This window comes from Oncorhynchus nerka, linkage group LG16, assembly GCF_034236695.1.
Source record: "Oncorhynchus nerka isolate Pitt River linkage group LG16, Oner_Uvic_2.0, whole genome shotgun sequence".
NCBI lineage: Eukaryota > Metazoa > Chordata > Actinopteri > Salmoniformes > Salmonidae > Oncorhynchus > Oncorhynchus nerka.
The window spans coordinates 49,244,262-49,265,092 of NC_088411.1; the positions used below are offsets into that span (position 1 = coordinate 49,244,262).

Consider the following 20,831-nt stretch of genomic DNA (forward strand, 5'->3'; position numbering starts at 1 on the left):
TCTCTATGTCATAGGATCTCTGTAAACACGATCTCTCTATGTCATAGGATCTCTGAAAACACGAGCTCTCTATGTCATAGGATCTCTGAAAACACGATCTCTCTATGTCATAGGATCTCTGAAAACACGATCTCTCTATGTCATAGGATCTCTGAAAACACGATCTCTCTATGTCATAGGATCTCTGAAAACACGATCTCTCTATGTCATAGGATCTCTGAAAACACGATCTCTCTATGTCATAGGATCTCTGAAAACACGAGCTCTCTATGTCATAGGATCTCTGAAAACACGATCTCTCTATGTCATAGGATCTCTGAAAACACGATCTCTCTCTGTCATAGGATCTCTGAAAACACGATCTCTCTATGTCATAGGATCTCTGAAAACACGATCTCTCTCTGTCATAGGATCTCTGAAAACACGATCTCTCTATGTCATAGGATCTCTGAAAACACGATCTCTCTGTCATTTGAAATTATTTTACTGTTATAATATGTTTTTATTTCTTTACAACAACAAAGAAAATCACTTTTGCTCTACTCTCTTGACCAATCAGAATGATCCAAAATGCCACAACAGCAGACTGATATTCCGGTACCTTTTGGCTAACCGTAGGCTAGGCTGACAGCAGACGGTGAAAGAGAAGTCTGATGTTTGCCATCATTATTCTGTAGAACTGATTCTGTTTCCAAACTGTGGGTTTTGCATTGATCTGTGTCTGGTTTTGTTCTCCATTGGTGCCTGTTTTATAATGGCTATTTGAAGTGGGGAAAATAGTGTTGTCAGGGCTCAGCGGAGGGATAAATGCACTATGATGGTAAAATGCCTTTTCATGTAAAACACAACCCATAGCCAGGAGTAACACAACCCATAGCCTGGTGGCAGGAGGTACACAACCCATAGCCTGGTGACAGGAGTAACACAACCCATAGCCTGGTGACAGGAGGTACACAACCCATAGCCAGGCCTGGTGACAGGAGTAACACAACCCATAGCCTGGTGACAGGAGTAACACAACCCATAGCCTGGAGGTACACAACCCAAAGCCAGGAGGTACACAACCCATAGCCAGGAGGTACACAACCCATAGCCTGGTGACAGGAGTAACACAACCCATAGCCAGGTGACAGGAGTAACACAACCCATAGCCTGGTGGCAGGAGGTACACAACCCATAGCCTGGAGGTACACAACCCATAGCCAGGTGGCAGGAGGTACACAACCCATAGCCAGGTGGTACACAACCCATAGCCAGGAGGCATGAGTAACACAACCCATAGCCAGGAGGCAGGAGTTACACAACCCATAGCCAGGTGGCAGGAGTAACTCGGCAAGGGGGCATCAGAAATGATTTAGGGGGCGTCAGAAATTATTAAGGGGGCGTCGGAAATGATTAAGGGGGCGTCAGAAATGATTAAGGGGGCGTCAGAAATGATTAAGGGGGCGTCAGAAATGATTAAGGGGGCGTCAGAAATGATTAAGGGGGCACAACTATTTTAGCTTGCTGATAATACAGGATTGATAATAATCCATTCCACACAATGTATTCACAGCCCGGCTGTCTCAAGATATCAGGCTGCTGCACCGCTTTACAAACATGGACAAATCATAACCATCTCGAGAAATGACATGTTATGACAACACTACACAGCTACATGCACAATACCCGTCAATGCAGTGCAGAATATATGCTAATTACCGTAATACCAGCTTTCAGTCTCTTTCAGTCTCTCTCTGTCTCTCTCTCTTTCAGTCACTCTCTCTTTCAGTCTCTCTCGTCTCTCTCTCTGTCTCGCTCTCTTTCAGTCTCTCTCTGTCTCTCTCTCTTTCAGTCACTCTCTCTTTCAGTCTCTCTCTGTCTCTCTCTCTGTCTCTCTCTCTTTCAGTCTCTCTCGTCTCTCTCTCTGTCTCGCTCTCTTTCAGTCTCTCTCTCTGTCTCGCTCTCTTTCAGTCACTCTCTCTTTCAGTCTCTCTCTGTCTCTCTCTCTTTCAGTCACTCTCTCTTTCAGTCTATCTCTGTCTCTCTCTCTTTCAGTCTCTCTCTGTCTCTCTCTCTTTCAGTCTCTCTCGTCTCTCTCTGTCTAGCTCTCTTTCAGTCTCTCTCTGTCTCTCTCTCTTTCAGTCACTTTCTCTTTCAGTCTTTCTCTGTCTCTCGCTCTTTCAGTCACTCTCTCATGCTCTCACACTCACTCTCTCACACTCGGTGTGTCTCTCACACACACTCACTCTCTCCCACTCGGTGTGTCTCACACACACACACACACACACACACACACACACACACACACACACACACACACACACACAGTCAGTAGAGATGACATGTAAGTCTTGTGTATGTGTGTTCCAGTGACAGGGAGACCGTGCTCAGGGAACAGTCGTGTCACCCCTGATTTAGCCAAGTGGGATGAGGACTGCAACACCTGCCAGTGCTTTAATGGGAAGGTTGTCTGTACTCGAGTACGTATCTAAACTCTTACCTTTACCTTGATAACAAACTATAAACTCTTACCTTTACCTTGATAACAAACTATAAACTCTTACCTTTACCTTGATAACAAACTATAAACTCTTACCTTTACCTTGATAACAAACTATAAACTCTTACCTTTACCTTGATAACAAACTATAAACTCTTACCTTTACCTTGTTAACAAACTATAAACTCTTACCTTTACCTTGATAACAAACTATAGTTTTGGCAATTCGGTTAGGGCATCTACTTTGTGCATGACACAAGTAATTTTTCAACATTTGTTCACAGACAGATTATTTCATTTTTAACTCACTGTATCACAATTCCAGTGGGTCAGAAGTTTACATACACTAAGTTGACTGTGCCTTTAAACAGCTTGGAAAATTCCAGAAAATGATGTCATGGCTTTAGAAGCTTCTGATAGGCTAATTGACATCATTTGAGTCAATTGGAGGTGAACCTGTGGATGTATTTCAAGACCTACCTTCAAACTCAGTGGCTCTTTGCTTGACATTGTGGGAAAATCAAAAGAAATCAAGCCAAGACCTCAGAATAAAATTGTAGACCTCCACAAGTCTGGTTCATCCTTGGGAGCAATTTCCAAATGCCAGAAGGTACCAGGTTCATCTGTACAAACAATAGTACGCAAGGATAAACACCATGAGACCACGCAGCCGTCATACCTCTTCTAGAGATGAACGTACTTTGGTGTGAAAAGTGCAAATCAATCCCAGAACAACAGCAAAGGACCTTGTGAAGATGCTGGAGGAAACAGGTACAAAAGTATCTATATCCACAGTAAAATGAGTCCTATATCGACATAACCTGAAACGCCGCTCAGCAAGGAAGAAGCCACTGCTCCAAAACCGCCATAAAAAAGCCAGACTACGGTTTGCAACTGCACATGGGGACAAAGATTGTACTTTTTGGAAAAATGTCCTCTGGTCTGATGAATCAAAAATAGAACTGTTTGGCCATAATGACCATCGTTATGTTTGGAGGAAAAAGGGGAGGCTTGCAAGCCAAAGAACACCATCCCAACCGTGAAGCACAGGGGTGGCAGCATCATGTTGTGGGGGTGCTTTGCTGCAGGAGGGACTGGTTTTTATTTTATTTTTTTTATTTCACCTTTATTTAACCAGGTAGGCTAGTTGAGAACAAGTTCTCATTTGCAACTGCGACCTGGCCAAGATAAAGCATAGCAGTGTGAACAGACAACACAGAGTTACACATGGAGTAAGCAATTAACAAGTCAATAACACAGTAGAAAAAAAAAAAAAATGGGCAGTCTATATACAATGTGTGCAAAAGGCATGAGGTAGGCGAATAATACAATTTTGCAGATTAACACTGGGGTGATAAATGATCAGATGGTCATGTACAGGTAGAGATATTGGTGTGCAAAAGAGCAGAAAGGTAAATAAATAAATAAAATAAAAAAACAGTATAAAAACAGTATGGGGATGAGGTAGGTGAAAATGGGTGGGCTATTTACCAATAGACTATGTACAGCTGCAGCGATCGGTTAGCTGCTCGGATAGCTGATGTTTGAAGTTGGTGAGGGAGATAAAAGTCTCCAACTTCAGCGATTTTTGCAGTTCATTCCAGTCACAGGCAGCAGAGTACTGGAACGAGAGGCGGCCAAATGAGGTGTTGGCTTTAGGGATGATCAGTGAGATACACCTGCTGGAGCGTGTGCTACGGATGGGTGTTGCCATCGTGACCAGTGAACTGAGATAAGGCGGAGCTTTACCTAGCATGGACTTGTAGATGACCTGGAGCCAGTGGGTCTGGCGACGAATATGTAGCGAGGGCCAGCCGACTAGAGCATACAAGTCGCAGTGGTGGGTGGTATAAGGTGCTTTGGTGACAAAACGGATGGCACTATGATAGACTGCATCCAGTTTGCTGAGTAGAGTGTTGGAAGCCATTTTGTAGATGACATCGCCGAAATCGAGGATCGGTAGGATAGTCAGTTTTACTAGGGTAAGCTTGGCGGCGTGAGTGAAGGAGGCTTTGTTGCGGAATAGAAAGCCGACTCTTGATTTGATTTTCGATTGGAGATGTTTGATGTGAGTCTGGAAGGAGAGTTTGCAGTCTAGCCAGACACCTAGGTACTTATAGATGTCCACATATTCAAGGTCGGAACCATCCAGGGTGGTGATGCTAGTCGGGCATGCGGGTGCAGGCAGCGATCGGTTGAAAAGCATGCATTTGGTTTTACTCGCGTTTAAGAGCAGTTGGAGGCCACGGAAGGAGTGCTGTATGGCATTGAAGCTCGTTTGGAGGTTAGATAGCACAGTGTCCAATGACGGGCCGAAAGTATATAGAATGGTGTCGTCTGCGTAGAGGTGGATCAGGGAATCGCCCGCAGCAAGAGCAACATCATTGATATATACAGAGAAAAGAGTCGGCCCGAGAATTGAACCCTGTGGCACCCCCATAGAGACTGCCAGAGGACCGGACAGCATGCCCTCCGATTTGACACACTGAACTCTGTCTGCAAAGTAATTGGTGAACCAGGCAAGGCAGTCATCCGAGAAACCGAGGCTATTGAGTCTGCCGATAAGAATATGGTGATTGACAGAGTCGAAAGCCTTGGCGAGGTCGATGAAGACGGCTGCACAGTACTGTCTTTTATCGATGGCGGTTATGATATCGTTTAGTACCTTGAGCGTGGCTGAGGTGCACCCGTGACCGGCTCGGAAACCAGATTGCACAGCGGAGAAGGTACGGTGCACTTCACAAAATAGATGGCATCATGAGGTAGGAAAATTATGTGGATATATTGAAGCAACATCTCAAGACATCAGTCAGGAAGTTAAAGCTTGGTCGCAAATGGGTCTTCCAAATGGATAATGACCCCAAGGATATTTCCAATGTCAAGGTGTTGGAGTGGCCATCACAAAGACCTGACCTCAATCCAAAGCAAATGTGTGGTCAGAACTGAAAATGTGCGTGTGAGCAAGAAGGCCTACAAACCTGACTCATTTACTGTCAGGAGGAGTGGGTCAAAATTCACCCAACTTATTGTGGGGAACTTGTGGAAGGCTACCCGAAATGTTTGACCCAAGTTAAACAATTTAAGGCAATGCTACCAAATACTAATTGAGTTTATGTACACTTCTGATCCACTGAGAATGTGATGAAAGAAATAAAAGCTGAAATAAATCATGCTCTCTACTCTTCTATTCTTCTGACATTTCACATTCTTAAAATAAGGTGGTGATCCTAACTGACCTAAGACAGGGATTTTTTATTAGGATGTCAGGAATTGTGAAAAACTAAGTTTAAATGTATTTGCCTAAGGTGTTATGTAAACTTCCGACTTCAACTGTAGATGTATCTTAGAGGGCTGCAAAACTCTGCTACCTTTCCCAAAAAGTTCCAGGTTTTCCAGAAATCCTCATTAGAGTTCCCAGTTGGAGGATTCCTGAATTCAGGGGGGAATTATCAGGGAGGGAGCTGGGATTGGGATTCCTGGATTCAGAGGGGAATTATCAGGGAGAGAGCTGGGATTGGGATTCCTGGATTCAGAGGGGAATTATCAGGGAGAGAGCTGGGATTGGGATTCCTGGATTCAGAGGGGAATTATCAGGGAGGGAGCTGGGATTGGGATTCCAGGATTCAGAGGGGAATTATCAGGGAGAGAGCTGGGATTGGGATTCCTGGATTCAGAGGGGAACTATCAGGGAGGGAGCTGGGATTGGGATTCCTGGATTCAGAGGGGAATTATCAGGGAGGGAGCTGGGATTGGGATTCCTGGATTCAGATTCAGGGAGAGCTGGGATTGGGATTCCTGGATTCAGAGGGGAATTATCAGGGAGGGAGCTGGGATTGGGATTCCTGGATTCAGAGGGGAATTATCAGGGAGGGAGCTGGGATTGGGAATCCTGGAAAACCTGGTGTCTTGAATGTGTCTTTCTGTATCTCACATTTAGATATTTTGGTTTTACAGACGTGATGTATTGATTGATTCTTTAATTGATTGATTTCAGATGTGGTGTGGTCTTAGGTCCTGCCGAGTCAGCGGTGGGGTTAAAGGCCACGGTAGCAGAGGAGGGTGTCTGTCTGGTCAGAGCTGTGTACCAATCAGGGAGGAGCAGTGTTTTATCCGACCGTGTCTGGGTCAGGGGGAGTGCCACCCCTCCTCCCCACCGCCCAACAAATGCCACCCCAGCTCCGGTTACCACGACAACAGCTGTGCTAACGTAACACTTACGTTCACCAAAGATACCATGCCCAGGGTGAGTAGACAGATTCATTTCCCTCTTTTCTTCCCTACTACCCTTCTACTCAGCAGCTCAGACACTCTCTAAGTGCACTACTTTTGCCTAGGAAGCCAGAGATTGAGTTAAGGGGCTATTGGGTCACTTTCCCTTTCCTCCTCCACCTTTCTGCTCTCAGCTTAGCCGTTCGGCTCTCAATTTAGCCGTTCGGCTCTCAGCTTAGCCGTTAGGTCCCCCTCTCTCCTCATCCTCTGGTCTCCCTCTCTCCTCATCCTCTGGTCCCCCTCTCTCTTCATCCTCTGGTCCCCCTCTCTCCTCATTATCTGGTCCCCCTCTCTCCTCATTATCTGGTCCCCCTCTCTCTTCATCCTCTGGTCCCCCTCTCTCCTCATTATCTGGTCCCCCTCTCTCCTCATTATCTGGTCCCCCTCTCTCCTCATCCTCTGGTACCCCTCTCTCCTCATTATCTGGTCCCCCTCTCTCCTCATCCTCTGGTACCCCTCTCTCCTCATTCTCTGGTCCCCCTCTCTCCTCATCCTCTGGTCCCCTCTCTCCTCATTCTCTGGTCCCCCTCTCTCTTCATCCTCTGGTCCCCTCTCTCCTCATTCTCTGGTCCCCCTCTCTCCTCATGATCTGGTCCCCCTCTCTCCTCATCCTCTGGTCCCCCTCTCTCCTCATTCTCTGGTCCTCCTCTCTCCTCATCCTCTGGTCCCCCTCTCTCCTCATCCTCTGGTCCCCCTCTCTCCTCATTCTCTGGTCCCCCTCTCTCCTCATCCTCTGGTACCCCTCTCTCCTCATTATCTGGTCCCCCTCTCTCCTCATCCTCTGGTCCCCCTCTCTCCCTCTCCTCTGGTCTCCCTCTCCTCTGGTTCCCCTCTCTCCCTCTCCTCTGGTCCCCCTCTCTCCTCATCCTCTGGTCCCCCTCTCTCCTCATCCTCTGGTCTCCCTCTCCTCTGATTCCCTCTCTCCTCATCCTCTGGTCCCCTCTCTCCTCATCCTCTGGTCCCCCTCTCTCCTCATCCTCTGGTCCCCCTCTCTTCTCATCCTCTGGTCCCCCTCTCTCCTCATCCTCTGGTCCCCCCTCTCTCCTCATCCTCTGGTCCCCTCTCTCCTCATTCTCTGGTCCTCCTCTATCCTCAGGTCCCCCTCTCTCCCTCTCCTCTGGTCCCCCTCTCTCCTCATCCTCTGGTCTCCCTCTCCTCTGGTTCCCCTCTCTCCTCATCCTCTGGTCCCCCTCTCTCCCTCTCCTCTGGTCTCCCTCTCCTCTGGTTCCCCTCTCTCCCTCTCCTCTGGTCCCCCTCTCTCCTCATCCTCTGGTCCCCCCTCTCCTCATCCTCTGGTCTCCCTCTCTCCTCATCCTCTGGTCCCCCTCTCTCCTCATTCTCTGGTCCCCCTCTCTCCTCATCCTCTGGTCTCCCCTCTCTCCTCATCCTCTGGTTCCCCTCTCTCCTCATCATCTGGTCCCCCTCTCTCCTCATCCTCTGGTCCCCTCTCTCCTCATTCTCTGGTCCCCCTCTCTCCTCATCCTCTGGTACCCCTCTCTCCTCATGATCTGGTCCCCCTCTCTCCTCATCCTCTGGTCCCCCTCTCTCCTCATTCTCTGGTCCCCCTCTCTCCTCATCCTCTGGTCTCCCTCTCTCCTCATCCTCTGGTTCCCCTCTCTCCTCATCCTCTGGTCCCCCTCTCTCCTCATCCTCTGGTCCCCCTCTCTCCTCATTCTCTGGTCCCCCTCTCTCCTCATTCTCTGGTCCCCCCTCTCCTCATCCTCTGGTACCCCTCATCCATGATCTGGTACCCCTCTCTCCTCATGATCTGGTCCCCCTCTCTCCTCATCCTCTGGTCCCCTCTCTCCTCATCCTCTGGTCCCCTCTCTCCTCATCCTCTGGTCCCCCTCTCTCCTCATCCTCTGGTCCCCCTCTCTCCTCATTCTCTGGTCCCCCTCTCTCCTCATTATCTGGTCCCCCTCTCTCCTCATCCTCTGGTCCCCCTCTCTCCCTCTCCTCTGGTCTCCCTCTCCTCTGGTTCCCCTCTCTCCCTCTCCTCTGGTCCCCCTCTCTCCTCATCCTCTGGTCCCCCTCTCTCCTCATCCTCTGGTCTCCTCTCCTCTGATTCCCCTCTCTCCTCATCCTCTGGTCCCCCTCTCTCCTCATCCTCTGGTCCCCTCTCTCCTCATCCTCTGGTCCCCCTCTCTCCTCATTCTCTGGTCCCCCTCTCTCCTCATCCTCTGGTACCCCTCTCTCCTCATCCTCTGGTCCCCCTCTCTCCTCATTCTCTGGTCCTCCTCTCTCCTCATCCTCTGGTCCCCCTCTCTCCTCATCCTCTGGTCCCCCTCTCTCCTCATCCTCTGGTCTCCCTCTCCTCTGATTCCCCTCTCTCCTCATCCTCTGGTCCCCCTCTCTCCTCATCCTCTGGTCCCCCTCTCTCCTCATTCTCTGGTCCCCCTCTCTCCTCATCCTCTGGTACCCCTCTCTCCTCATCCTCTGGTCCCCCTCTCTCCTCATCCTCTGGTCCCCTCTCTCCTCATCCTCTGGTCCCCCTCTCTCCTCATTCTCTGGTCCCCCTCTCTCCTCATCCTCTGGTACCCCTCTCTCCCTCTCCTCTGGTCCCCCTCTCTCCTCATCCTCTGGTCCCCCTCTCCTCATCCTCTGGTCTCCCTCTCCTCTGGTCCTCCTCTCTCCTCATTCTCTGGTCCCCCTCTCTCCTCATCCTCTGGTCCCCCTCTCCTCTGGTCCCCCTCTCTCCTCATCCTCTGGTCCCCTCTCTCCTCATTCTCTGGTCCCCCTCTCTCCTCATCCTCTGGTCTCCCTCTCTCCTCATCCTCTGGTTCCCCTCTCTCCTCATCCTCTGGTCCCCCTCTCTCCTCATCCTCTGGTCCCCCTCTCTCCTCATTCTCTGGTCCCCCTCTCTCCTCATCCTCTGGTACCCCTCTCTCCTCATGATCTGGTCCCCCTCTCTCCTCATCCTCTGGTCCCCTATCTCCTCATTCTCTGGTCCTCCTCTCTCCTCATCCTCTGGTCCCCTCTCTCCTCATCCTCTGGTCCCCCTCTCTCCTCATTCTCTGGTCCCCTCTCTCCTCATCCTCTGGTACCCCTCTCTCCTCATTATCTGGTCCCCCTCTCTCCTCATCCTCTGGTCCCCTCTCTCCCTCTCCTCTGGTCTCCCTCTCCTCTGGTTCCCCTCTCTCCCTCTCCTCTGGTCCCCTCTCTCCTCATCCTCTGGTCCCCCTCTCTCCTCATCCTCTGGTCTCCCTCTCCTCTGGTTCCCCTCTCTCCTCATCCTCTGGTCCCCCTCTCTCCTCATCCTCTGGTCCCCTCTCTCCTCATTCTCTGGTCCCCCTCTCTCCTCATCCTCTGGTACCCCACTCTCCTCATTCTCTGGTCCCCCTCTCTCCTCATCCTCTGGTCCCCCTCTCTCCTCATTCTCTGGTCCTCCTCTCTCCTCATCCTCTGGTCCCCCTCTCTCCCTCTCCTCTGGTCCCCCTCTCTCCTCTCTGGTCCTCTCTCCTCATCCTCTGGTCTCCTCATCCTCTGGTCCTCCCCTCTCTCCTCTGGTCCCCTCTCTCCTCATCCTCTGGTCCCCCCCCCTGGTCTCTCCTCATCCTCTGGTCCCCCTCTCTCCTCATCCTCTGGTCCCCCCCCCTCATCCTCTGGTCCCCCTCTCCTCTGGTCCCCCTCTCCTCTGGTCCCCCTCTCTCCTCATCCTCTGGTTCCCCTCTCTCTTCATCCTCTGGTCCCCCTCTCTGTGCCTGTGCCTCGACACAGTCCTGCCTCTGAGCTCTACGGACATTTCCTTCAACCTCAAGGCTTGGTTTTTGCTCTGACATGCACTGTCAACTGTGGGACCTTATATAGACAGGTGTGAGCCTTAGCAAATCATGTCCATGAATTTAACACAGGTGGACTCCAATCCAAAGTTAAATAAATATTAATATTGGTGATATTTACAATGTGATTTCAATAGTTCTTCACTGGTTTAAATATCATAAAAATTATATAAAGATAAAGATAAAGACATGTCAAATGTCATATGATGTCTATATATACGACGTGCAAATGCTTAAATTACAAAAGGGAAAATAAATCAACATAAATATAGGTTGTATTTACAATGGTGCTTGTTCTTCACTGGTTTCCCTTTTCTTGTGGCAACAGGTCACAAATATTGCTTCTGTGACGGCACACTGTGGAATTTCACCCAGTAGATATGGGAGATTATCAAGATTGGGTTTGTTTTCAGATTCTTTGTGGATCTGTGTAATCTGAAGGGAAATATGTGTCTCTAATATGGTCATACATTTGACAGGAGGTTAGGAAGTGCATCTCAGTTCCCACCTCATTTTGTGGGCAGTGTGCACATAGCCTGTCTTCTCTTGAGAGCCATGTCTGCCTACGGCGGCCTTTCTCAATAGCAAGGTTATGCTCACTGAGTCTGTACATAGTCAAAGCTTTCCTTACGTTTGGGTCAGTCACAGTGGTCAGGTATTCTGCCGCTGTGTACTCTCTGTTTAGGGCCAAATAGCATTCTAGTTTGCTCTGTGTTTTTGTTTATTCTTTCCAATGTGTCATGTAATTCTCTTTTTGTTTTCTCATGATTTCGTTGGGTCTAATTTTGCTGCTGTCCTGGGGCTCTGTGAGGTGTGTTTGTGAACAGAGAACCAGCTTGCTTAGGGGACACTTCTCCAGGTTCATCTCTCTGTAGGTGATGGCTCTGTGGTGGAATGTGTGAGCATCGTTTCCTTTTAGGTGGTTGTAGAATTTAATAGCTTTTTTTGTGGATTTTGTTAATTAGCGGGTATCGGCCTAATTCTGCTCTTTATGCATTATTTGGTGTTTTACATTGTACAAAGAGGATATTTTTTCAGAATTCTGCTTGCAGAATCTTAATTTGGTGTTTGTCCAATTTGTGAATTCTTGGTTGGTGAGCGGACCTCAGACCTCACAACCATAAAGGGCTAATGTTAGTCTCACTCCGTCTACCTCCCTCTCTCTCTAACCCTCTCTGTCTCTCTCTAACCCTCTCTTTCTCTCTCTCTAACCCTCTCTCTCTCTCTCTCTCTAACCCTCTCTGTCTCTCTCTAACCCTCTCTTTCTCTCTCTCTAACCCTCTCTGTCTCTCTCTAACCCTCTCTTTCTCTCTCTCTAACCCTCTCTCTCTAACCCTCTCTCTGTTTCCCCCTCTCTCTCTCTCTAACCGTCTCTCTGTTTCTCTCTCTCTCTCTGTTTCTCTCTCGCTCTCTCTGTTTCTCTAACTCTCTCTGTCTCTCTCTCTCTCCCTCTCTCGCTGTCTCTCTCTCCAGGGTCTGAGTATTGAGGCAGTGTGTAAGCAGCTGAGACAACTGTACGTGGTCAAGAATGTGTCCTCTGTTTCCATAACCTGTCACCCTTCAACCTCCGCCAGCAACGAGATCCATCTCAGCATCGTAAGTCACGTCCTGTCACGTGTGTGTACGTTTGTCAGGAGTTTGGGTTCAAGTGGACTGTAAGGAAATGGAAAATAATGTATGCAAAGCTGGCATGCTTAACCCTTCCTTATCCTCAATACATCTAGTCTACAGTACTGAGCTCCTGACACTAAAACCCATGCCTCTCTCTCCTTGCATGGGCAAGGTGGTGTGTTTTTCATGTGTCACATGCGTAATAGTGTATATATATATATATATATATGTATAATAGGGTAATAGTTACACATTAGATACACTGGCTGTTTTGGTGAACTTACTTTTGGTCAGGAGTGGTGCTCTGTTGTTTATTTTTATTTCACCTTTATTTAACCAGGTAGACCAGATCACCTTTATTTAACCAGGTAGACCAGATCACCTTTATTTAACCAGGTCGGCTAGTTGAGGACACCTTTATTTAACCAGGTAGGCCAGATCACCTTTATTTAACCAGGTAGACCAGATCACCTTTATTTAACCAGGTAGACCAGATCACCTTTATTTAACCAGGTAGACCAGATCACCTTTATTTAACCAGGTAGACCAGATCACCTTTATTTAACCAGGGAGACCAGATCACCTTTATTTAACCACGTACCAGATCACCTTTATTTAACCAGGTAGACCAGATCACCTTTATTTAACCAGGTAGACCAGTTCACCTTTATTTAACCAGGTAGGCCCGATCACCTTTATTTAACTGTAATGATCCGGGTGTCGTGGGTGTGGAGTCAAATGCAGGAGACAGAGTTCAATGCTGTGCGTCTTTTAATAGCACCAACGCACCACAGGGTGCTCACAAAAGTTACGTTCCCAACCACAGGGAATCAAAAATGTACAATGGAAAAAATCACGACCAGGCACTAACACGTACCTCTACAACAGAGCCGAAGGTTACATTGAAATAATCCCGCACAACAACCAGGCGGGCCGGCTGTCTAATAAAGACAAACTAATTCAACATGAACAGGTGCTACCACTAAACATACAAGGAGGGGGAGGAAAAACAATCAGTGGCAGCTAATAGGCCGGTGACGATGACCGCCGAGCGCCACCCGCCCGGGAAGGGGAAACACCCTCGGTCGGACTCGTGACATTAACCAGGTAGGCCAGATCACCTTTATTTAACCAGGTAGACAAGATCACCTTTATTTAACCAGGTAGACCAGATCACCTTTATTTAACCAGGTAGACCAGTTCACCTTTATTTAACCATGTAGAGAGTCGGTCCGAGAATTGAACCCTGTGGCACCCCCATAGACTGCCAGAGGTCTGGACAACAGGCCCTCTGATCTGACACACTGAACTCTATCAGAGAAGTAGTTGGTGATTGACAGAGTCGAAAGCCTTGGCCAGGTCGATGAATACAGCTGCACAGTAATGTCTCTTATCGATGGTGGTTATGATATTGTTTAGGACCTTGAGCGTGGCCGAGGTGCACCCATGACCAGCTCTGAAACCAGATTGCATAGCAGAGAAGGTACGGTGGGATTCGAAATGGTCGGTGATCTGTTTGGCTTTCGAAGACCTTAGAAAGGCAGGGTAGAATAGATATTGGTCTGTAGCAGTATGGGTATAGAGTGTCTCCCCCTTTGAAGAGGGGGATGACCGTGGTAGCTTTCCAATCTTTAGGAATCTCAGACGATACAAAAGAGAGGTTGAACAGACTGGTAATAGGGGTTGCAACAATGGCGGCGGATAATTTTAGGAAGAGAGGGTCCAGATTGTCTAGCCCCGCTGATTTATAGGGATCCAGATTCTGCAGCTCTTTCAGGACATCAGCTGTTTGGGTTTTGGTGAAGGAGAAGAGGGGGTTGGGCTTGGGCAAGTTGCTGCAGGGGGTGCTGAGATGTTGGCCGGGGTAGGGGTAGCCAGGTGGAAAATGTTTCCAGCTGTAGAGAAATGTTTATTGAAATTCTCGATTATCGTAGATTTATCGCTGGTGACAGTGTTTCCTATCCTCAGTGCAGTGGGCAGTTGGGAGGAGGTGCTCTTATTCTCCATGGACTTTACAGTGTCCCAGAACATTTTGGAATTAGTGCTACAGAATGAAAATTTCTGTTTGAAAAAGCTAGCCTTAGCTTTCCTAACTGACTGAGTATATTGGTTCCTGACTTCCCTGAAAAGTTGCATATCGCGTGGGTTATTCAAAGCTAGTGCAGAACGTCACAGGATGTTTTTGTGCTGATCTAGGGCAGTCATGTGTAGCTCTGTCCAGCTCTGTGGAGTGATGTGGAGCTCTGTTCAACTGTGTGGAGCTCTTTGGAGTGATTTGGAGCTCTGTGGAGTGATGTGGAGCTCTGTCCAACTGTGTGGAGCTCTGTGGAGTGATGTGGAGCTCTGTTCAACTGTGTGGAGCTCTGTGGAGTGATGTGGAACTCTGTTCAACTGTGTGGAGCTCTGTTCAACTGTGTGGAGCTCTGTTCAGCTCTGTGGAGTGATGAGGAGCTCTGTTCAACTGTGTGGAGCTCTGTGGAGTGATGTGGAACTCTGTTCAACTCTGTGCTCTGTGGAGTGATGTGAGACGTGTAGTCCACTTGTCATTCCAATCTCCTTTGCATTAGCGTAGCCTCTTCTGTAGCCTGTCAACTATGTGTCTGTCTATCCCTGTTCTCTCCTCTCTGCACAGACCATACAAACGCTCCACACCGCGTGGCCGCGGCCACCCTAATCTGGTGGTCCCAGCGCGCACGACCCACGTGGAGTTCCAGGTCTCCGGTAGCCTCTGGAACTGCCGATCTGCGGCCAACAAGGCAGAGTTCATCTCAGCCTATGCCTCCCTCCAGTCCCTCGACTTCTTGGCACTGACGGAAACATGGATCACCACAGATAACACTGCTACTCCTACTGCTCTCTCTTCGTCCGCCCACGTGTTCTCGCACACCCCGAGAGCTTCTGGTCGGCGGGGTGGTGGCACCGGGATCCTCATCTCTCCCAAGTGGTCATTCTCTCTTTCTCCCCTTACCCATCTGTCTATCGCCTCCTTTGAATTCCATGCTGTCACAGTTACCAGCCCTTTCAAGCTTAACATCCTTATCATTTATCGCCCTCCAGGTTCCCTCGGAGAGTTCATCAATGAGCTTGATGCCTTGATAAGCTCCTTTCCTGAGGACGGCTCACCTCTCACAGTTCTGGGTGACTTTAACCTCCCCACGTCTACCTTTGACTCATTCCTCTCTGCCTCCTTCTTTCCACTCCTCTCCTCTTTTGACTTCTCCCTCTCACCTTCCCCCCCTACTCACAAGGCAGGCAATACGCTCGACCTCATCTTTACTAGATGCTGTTCTTCCACTAACCTCATTGCAACTCCCCTCCAAGTCTCCGACCACTACCTTGTATCCTTTTCCCTCTCGCTCTCATTCAACACTTCCCACACTGCCCCTACTCGGATGGTATCGCGCCGTCCCACCCTTCGCTCTCTCTCCCCCGCTACTCTCTCCTCTTCCATCCTATCATCTCTTCCCTCTGCTCAAACCTTCTCCAACCTATCTCCTGATTCTGCCTCCTCAACCCTCCTCTCCTCCCTTTCTGCATCCTTTGACTCTCTATGTCCCCTATCCTCCAGGCCGGCTCGGTCCTCCCCTCCCCTCAATGACACCGCTGGTTCTGCTCACACTGCCCTACCCTGTGCTCTGACCTCTCTCTCCCCTCTCTCTCCAGATGAAATCTCGCATCTTGTGACGGCCGGCTGCCCAACAACCTGCCCGCTTGACCCTATCCCCTCCTCTCTTCTCCAGACCATTTCCGGAGACCTTCTCCCTTACCTCACCTCGCTCATCAACTCATCCCTGACCGCTGGCTACGTCCCTTCCGTCTTCAAGAGAGCGAGAGTTGCACCCCTTCTGAAAAAACCTACACTCGATCCCTCCGATGTCAACAACTACAGACCAGTATCCCTTCTTTCTTTTCTCTCCAAAACTCTTGAACGTGCCGTCCTTGGCCAGCTCTCCCGCTATCTCTCTCAGAATGACCTTCTTGATCCAAATCAGTCAGGTTTCAAGACTAGTCATTCAACTGAGACTGCTCTTCTCTGTATCACGGAGGCGCTCCGCACTGCTAAAGCTAACTCTCTCTCCTCTGCTCTCATCCTTCTAGACCTATCGGCTGCCTTCGATACTGTGAACCATCAGATCCTACTCTCCACCCTCTCCGAGTTGGGCATCTCCGGCGCGGCCCACGCTTGGATTGCGTCCTACCTGACAGGTCGCTCCTACCAGGTGGCGTGGCGAGAATCTGTCTCCTCACCACGCGCTCTCACCACTGGCGTCACCCAGGGCTCTGTTCTAGGCCCTCTCCTATTCTCGCTATACACCAAGTCACTTGGCTCTGTCATAACTTCACATGTTCTCTCCTATCTTTGCTATGCAGACGACACACAATTAATCTTCTCCTTTCCCCCTTCTGATGACCAGGTGGCGAATCGCATCTCTGCATGTCTGGCAGACATATCAGTGTGGATGACGGATCACCACCTCAAGCTGAACCTCGGCAAGATGGAGCTGCTCTTCCTCCCGGGGAAGGACTGCCCGTTCCATGATCTCGCCATCACGGTTGACAACTCCATTGTGTCCTCCTCCCAGAGCGCTAAGAACCTTGGCGTGATCCTGGACAACACCCTGTCGTTCTCAACTAACATCAAGGCGGTGGCCCGTTCCTGTAGGTTCATGCTCTACAACATCCGCAGAGTACGACCCTGCCTCACACAGGAAGCGGCGCAGGTCCTAATCCAGGCACTTGTCATCTCCTGTCTGGATTACTGCAACTCGCTGTTGGCTGGGCTCCCTGCCTGTGCCATTAAACCCCTACAACTCATCCAGAACGCCGCAGCCCGTCTGGTGTTCAACCTTCCCAAGTTCTCTCACGTCACCCCGCTCCTCCGCTCTCTCCACTGGCTTCCAGTTGAAGCTCGCATCCGTTACAAGACCATGGTGCTTGCCTACGGAGCTGTGAGGGGAACGGCACCTCAGTACCTCCAGGCTCTGATCAGGCCCTACACCCAAACAAGGGCACTGCGTTCATCCACCTCTGGCCTGCTCGCCTCCCTACCACTGAGGAAGTACAGTTCCCGCTCAGCCCAGTCAAAACTGTTCGCTGCTCTGGCCCCCCAATGGTGGAACAAACTCCCTCACGACAGCAGAGTCAATCACCACCTTCCGGAGACACCTGAAACCCCACCTCTTTAAGGAATACCTAGGATAGGATAAAGTAATCCTTCTCACCCCCCTTAAAAGATTTAGATGCACTATTGTAAAGTGGCTGTTCCACTGGATGTCATAAGGTGAACGCACCAATTTGTAAGTCGCTCTGGATAAGAGCGTCTGCTAAATGACTTAAATGTAAATGTAATGTGGAACTCTGTTCAACTGTGTGGAGCTCTGTGGAGTGATGTGGAGCTCTGTTCAACTCTGTAGAGTGATGTGGAGCTCTGTTCAACTCTGTGGAGTGATGTGGAACTCTGTTCAACTGTGTGGAGTGATGTGGAGCTCTGTTCAACTGTGTGGAGCTCTTTGGAGTGATGTGGAACTCTGTTCAACTGTGTGGAGCTCTGTTCAACTCTGTGGAGTGATGTGGAACTCTGTTCAACTGTGTGGAGCTCTTTGGAGTGATGTGGAGCTCTGTTCAACTGTGTGGAGTGATGTGGAACTCTGTTCAACTGTGTGGAGCTCTGTTCAGCTCTGTTCAACTGTGTGGAGCTCTGTGGAGTGATGTGGAGCTCTGTTCAACTGTGTGGAGCTCTTTGGAGTGATGTGGAACTCTGTTCAGCTGTATTGAGCTACATGATGTCGTGGAGTATTGTGTTCAAAGCTGAAAAGATAAACAACTATAACACTAAACTAGGTATATATCTGATGAAGATGCTGTGTAGCAACCTGTGTCTCCAACTCGGGTTACAAATGCTGCCAACTTTCCCCAAGTTCTATTGTCCCTCCCCCAGAATTCCTGGTTGAAAAATGGCGTTATGATTCCAGAATTCCTTCAACCTGGATTTCTGAGAAACCAAGGAATTTTGTTTCAGAAATTGCTCTGTTAGACTGCAGCCAAGGACAGAAAAAAGCATCAAAACTACTCTGGTAATCTGACGAAGGCATCAAGACGTTTTTCAACATACCTAACCCCTCTTGTGTTTTCTCAGCTCCATCTCTCCCAACAACTGTGGTCGGTTTTTCATAGGGGTTGGGATAAACCTAGTCACATGTAGCCATCCTTCCAATTGTCATCACATGAGAAGGACTAACGAGGCTTTGATGAAGCAGAAGACACATTTTGTTACATATTTGATTCTTCTTTCCAGGAACAGCGGCTAGACAGATCACCTACTGTATAAAGGAGATAAGATACACAACACCTCTCTCTCTCCTCGCTCTCTTCTCTCTCCTCTCTCTCTCTCTCTCTCTCCTCACTCTCGCTCTCCTCTCTCTCTCTCCTCGCTCTCTTCTCTCTCTCCTCACTCTCGCTTTTTTCTCTCTCTCACTCTCTTCTCTCTCCTCTCTCTCTCTCTCCTCTCTCTCTCTCTCCTCGCTCTCGCTCTCCTCACGCTCTCTCTCTCTTTGCTCTTCTCTCTCCTCGCTCTCTCTCTCCTCACTCTCTCTCTCTCCTCACTCTCTCTCTCTCCTCACTCTCTCTCCTCACTCTCTCTCTCTCCTCACTCTCGCTCTCCTCTCTCTCTCCTCGCTCTCTTCTCTCTCTCCTCACTCTCGCTTTTTTCTCTCTCTCACTCTCTTCGCTCTTCTCTCTCTCTCTTCGCTCCCGCTCTCTTCTCTCTCCGCTCTTCTCTCTCCTCTCTCTCCTCGCTCTCGCTCTCTCCTCACTCTCTCTCTCTTTTGCTCTTCTCTCTCACTCGCTCTCTCTCTCTCCGCTCTCTCTCTCTCTCCTCTCTCACTCTCTCCTCGCTCTCTCTCTCTCTCGTTCTCTCTCTCTCCTCTCTCTCTCTCTCTCTCTCTCTCTCTCTCTCTCTCTCTCTCTCTCCTCTCTCTCCTCTCTCTCTCTCTCTCTCACTCTCTCTCCTCGCTCTCTCTCTCCTCACTCTCTCTCCTCTCTCTCTCTCCCTCACTCTCTCTCTCTCTCACTCCTCTCTCTCTCTCCTCACTCTCTCTCTCTCCTCACTCTCTCTCTCTCCTCACTCTCTCTCTCTCTCTCCTCTCTCTCCTCACTCTCTCTCTCCTCACTCTCTCTCTCCTCACTCTCTCTCTCCTCACGCTCTCTCTCTCCTGTCTCTCTCTCTCTCTCTCTCTCCTCGCTCCTCTCTCTCTCTCGCTCTCTTCAGTACACAGTGGACCAGTGGATGGACAGATCACCTATAAAGGAGATAACAGAGAGGATCATCGATCTGGTGTCTAAACGCCATGGCAACAACAGCATCATCACCGCCATTGCTGAGGTCAGAGTTCAGCGGACGCCGAGCACTAGCCACACCGGTATGAACCCCCTGCAACACATATGCTCACTCGCCCTCCTGCCCACAGACACACAGCCAAACCGGTACACACCACACACACACACACACACACCAGTACACACCACACACACACACAGCCAAACCAGTACACACCACACACACACACACACACAGCCAAACCGGTACACACCACACACACACACACAGCCAAACCGGTACACACCACACACACACACACAGCCAAACCGGTACACACCACACACACACACACAGCCAAACCGGTACACACCACACACACACACAGCCAAACCAGTACACACACACACACACAAACCACACACACACAGCCAAACCGGTACACACCACACACACACACAGCCAAACCAGTACACACCACACACACACACACACACAGCCAAACCGGTACACACCACACACACACACACACACACACACACACACACACACACACACACAGCCAAACCAGTACACACCACACACACAGCCAAACCGGTACACACCACACACACACACACACAGCCAAACCAGTACACGACACACACACACACAGCAAAACCAGTACACACACACACACACACACACACAGCAAAACCAGTACACACACACACAGCAAAACCAGTACACACACCACACACACACACACAGCCAAACCAGTACACACCACACACACACACACACACACACACACAGCCAAACCAGTACACACCACACACACAGCCAAACCGGTACACACCACACACACACACACAGCCAAACCAGTACACACCACACACACACACTCAGTTTCCACCTCATTTTGTGGGCAGTGAGCACATAGCCTGTTTTCTCTTGAGAGCCATGTCTGTATTCTGCCACTGTGTAGTCTCTGTTTAGGGCCAAATTGCATTCTAGTTTGCTCTGTTTTTTTGTTGATTCTTTCCAATGTGTCAAGTAATTCTCTTTTTGTTTTCTCATGATTTGGTTGGGTCTAATTGTGTTGCTGTCCTTGGGCTCTGTGGGTGTGTTTGTGAACAGAGCCCCAGGACCAGCTTGCTTAGGGAACTCTTCTCCAGGTTCATTTCTCTGTAGGTGTGTTTGGGAACAGAGCCCCAGGACCAGCTTGCTTAGGGAACTCTTCTCCAGGTTCATTTCTCTGTAGGTGTGTTTGGGAACAGAGCCCCAGGACCAGCTTGCTTAGGGAACTCTTCTCCAGGTTCATCTCTCTGTAGGTGTGTTTGGGAACAGAGCCCCAGGACCAGCTTGCTTAGGGAACTCTTCTCCAGGTTCATCT

General features: G+C 49.5%; 1 protein-coding gene across 1 annotated transcript in view; it reads left to right on the forward strand.

Moving 5' to 3' along the window:
- Positions 1-20,831, forward strand: part of LOC115121905 (protein jagged-1b-like) — a 197,082-nt gene that overhangs the window by 165,595 nt on the left and 10,656 nt on the right. The window contains exons 22-25 of the mRNA XM_065002719.1: positions 2,353-2,462; positions 6,477-6,725; positions 12,004-12,126; positions 19,409-19,559. Coding sequence (XP_064858791.1) covers positions 2,353-2,462; positions 6,477-6,725; positions 12,004-12,126; positions 19,409-19,559 — 633 coding nt within the window. The remainder of the gene's footprint in view (positions 1-2,352; positions 2,463-6,476; positions 6,726-12,003; positions 12,127-19,408; positions 19,560-20,831) is intronic.